This window comes from Arachis ipaensis, chromosome B03, assembly GCF_000816755.2.
Source record: "Arachis ipaensis cultivar K30076 chromosome B03, Araip1.1, whole genome shotgun sequence".
NCBI classification, from domain to species: Eukaryota; Viridiplantae; Streptophyta; class Magnoliopsida; order Fabales; family Fabaceae; genus Arachis; species Arachis ipaensis.
Window position 1 is genome coordinate 127,762,733 of NC_029787.2, and position 2,294 is coordinate 127,765,026.

Below are 2,294 nucleotides of genomic sequence, written 5' to 3' on the forward strand. Positions count from 1 at the left end.
TAGTTAGCAATAATATATGTATAAAAAAAAAAAAAACTAATCTTAAAATCACTGTTGCCTGATGGGCGATGGCTGTTGAATTCTAACACAAATACGCAAACTAAAATTCAATATCACACAATTTAAAGTTTTCGTAAGCATCTACGTCGAATTCAATCACTCCAGTTTTACATTTTTTTACACGTGAAGTATACTTTTCAAAGTTAATTAATTTCTTTCTTCTGTTTGATAAACTATAAATACAAAGAACAAAGTTGTTATTGGAAACATAGAACATAAACTTTAGTTTGATATATCATAATTAATTGAATTCTGAAGATGGGGAAGAAGAACGTTAAAGTTGGTGATGAAGTGCAAAACAAGCAGGTGATATTCAAGGACTATGTGACTGGGTCCCCAAAAGAATCTGATTTCCACATAACCACATGCACCACAAAGCTTCAGGTTCCTCAAGGATCAAATGCGGTTTTGGTGAAGAATCTTTACCTCTCTTGTGATCCTGTCATGCAATTCCAAATGAGGAAAATGGAAGATCCACTTTCTGGTTATATCTACTACGTCCCTGGCTCTGTAAGTCCATTATCTAATAATAATAATAATAATCATGTGTCGTATTATATTTTTTCTTAATGCACAATAATTCAATCCAGTTTTTAAAAACTTGTATGCATAAATTTTATGTTTATTTTAATTTTAATTGTTGCAGCCCATTAATGGGTTTGGAGTGGCTAAGGTTCTGGATTCAGGGCATGCTGAGTTTAGTGCTGGTGACTTGGTTTGGGGAACAACTAGTTGGGAAGAATATAGTCTCATTCAAAACCCAGAGCAGCTCAAGAAAATTCACCACACTGATGTGCCCCTCACACATTACACTGGAATTCTTGGTAATTAATTGATCTCTCTATGCATTAACTTTAACTGTCATATTCATAGATTTCGAAAACGGATCGAACCAACTACTTCAACCAAATAAGTTTAGTAACCATTTGTATACGATCAAGTTCAGGACTTGATGATGTTTACTTAGTTCTTTTGAGTTATTTGAATAGGGATGCCTGGGATTACTGCATATGCTGCAATCTATGAAGTTGGTGTTCCAAAAAAGGGAGAATGTGTGTTCATCTCAGCAGCATCAGGTGCTGTTGGTCAAATAGCTGGACAGTTTGCCAAATTGCTTGGTTGTTATGTGGTTGGAAGTGCTGGCACCCAACAAAAGATTAATCTTCTTAAGAACAAGTTTGGTTTTGATGATGCCTTCAATTACAAGCAAGAGCCTGATTTGGATGCAGCCTTAAAAAGGTAATGCTAAATTAACTATTTAAAATTAATATCTTTATGACATGGTATCAGAATTTTTATGATTAAAAGTTTCAAACTTACTAAATAATGCTGTGTCTTCATCAGATGAGTTTATAAATTTGATTATAATTTTGTTGGATGAATTAGGTGCTGCCCTGAAGGCATTGATTTCTACCTTGATCATGTTGGGGGGAAAATGCTTGATGCAGTTCTGCTTAACATGAAGGTCCATGGCCGAATCGCGATATGTGGAATGATTTCGCAATACAATCTTGATGAGCCTGAACTCCTAAGGAATGTGATGCTGCTGGCATTGAAGAGACTTACTGTGAAAGGATTCACACACAGAGATCACCATCATCTGTATCCTAAGATCTTGGAGCTTGTATTGCCTTACATTAGGGACAAGAAGATTTTCTATGTTGAAGACATTGTTGAAGGACTTGAGAATGGACCCGCTGCTCTTGTTGGACTATTCACTGGTCGCAACTTTGGAAAGCAAATTCTTGCCCTTGCTCCTCAATGATCAATCATAATCATGCATCATAGTAGGGTTAAAAAAGTTAAATAAATAAAAGAGTAAAGTATTGTTTTTGTCCCCAATGTTTGGTGTAAGTCCTATTTGTGTTCCTAATGTTTAAATCGTCCTATTTGTATCCTTAACGTTTATAAAAGTGATTCAATGTTATCCTACTATCAATTATACTAACAAATCAGATTATATTTTTCAATTATTCTCACTTGTATGTATTCATTCTCAATTAGGTCTCACTTGAATGTGTTCAATTTTAATATTATACCCACTATTTGTGTTTAGATTCAATTATGTTACTAGAAAAGTAAATTATGTAAATGTTGTAGGAATTACTTTTAACATTTGATGAGCTATTTTTCGGAGTAGATCATCGATTCTATCCCAGACATTTGTATTCTAACTTCAAGAAGAGATTTTTAAAACTCAAACTAAAGCGCTCATTATGTGTAATTGATGGCAG

General features: G+C 34.0%; 1 protein-coding gene across 1 annotated transcript; it reads left to right on the plus strand.

The window, feature by feature from the left end:
• Positions 255 to 1,933, plus strand: LOC107631839 (2-alkenal reductase (NADP(+)-dependent)-like). Its single transcript, XM_016335408.2, has 4 exons — positions 255 to 570; positions 707 to 884; positions 1,050 to 1,299; positions 1,447 to 1,933. Exons 1-4 carry the CDS (start codon positions 319 to 321, stop codon positions 1,823 to 1,825), a joined length of 1,059 nt encoding a protein of 352 aa, XP_016190894.1. The 5' UTR covers positions 255 to 318; the 3' UTR covers positions 1,826 to 1,933.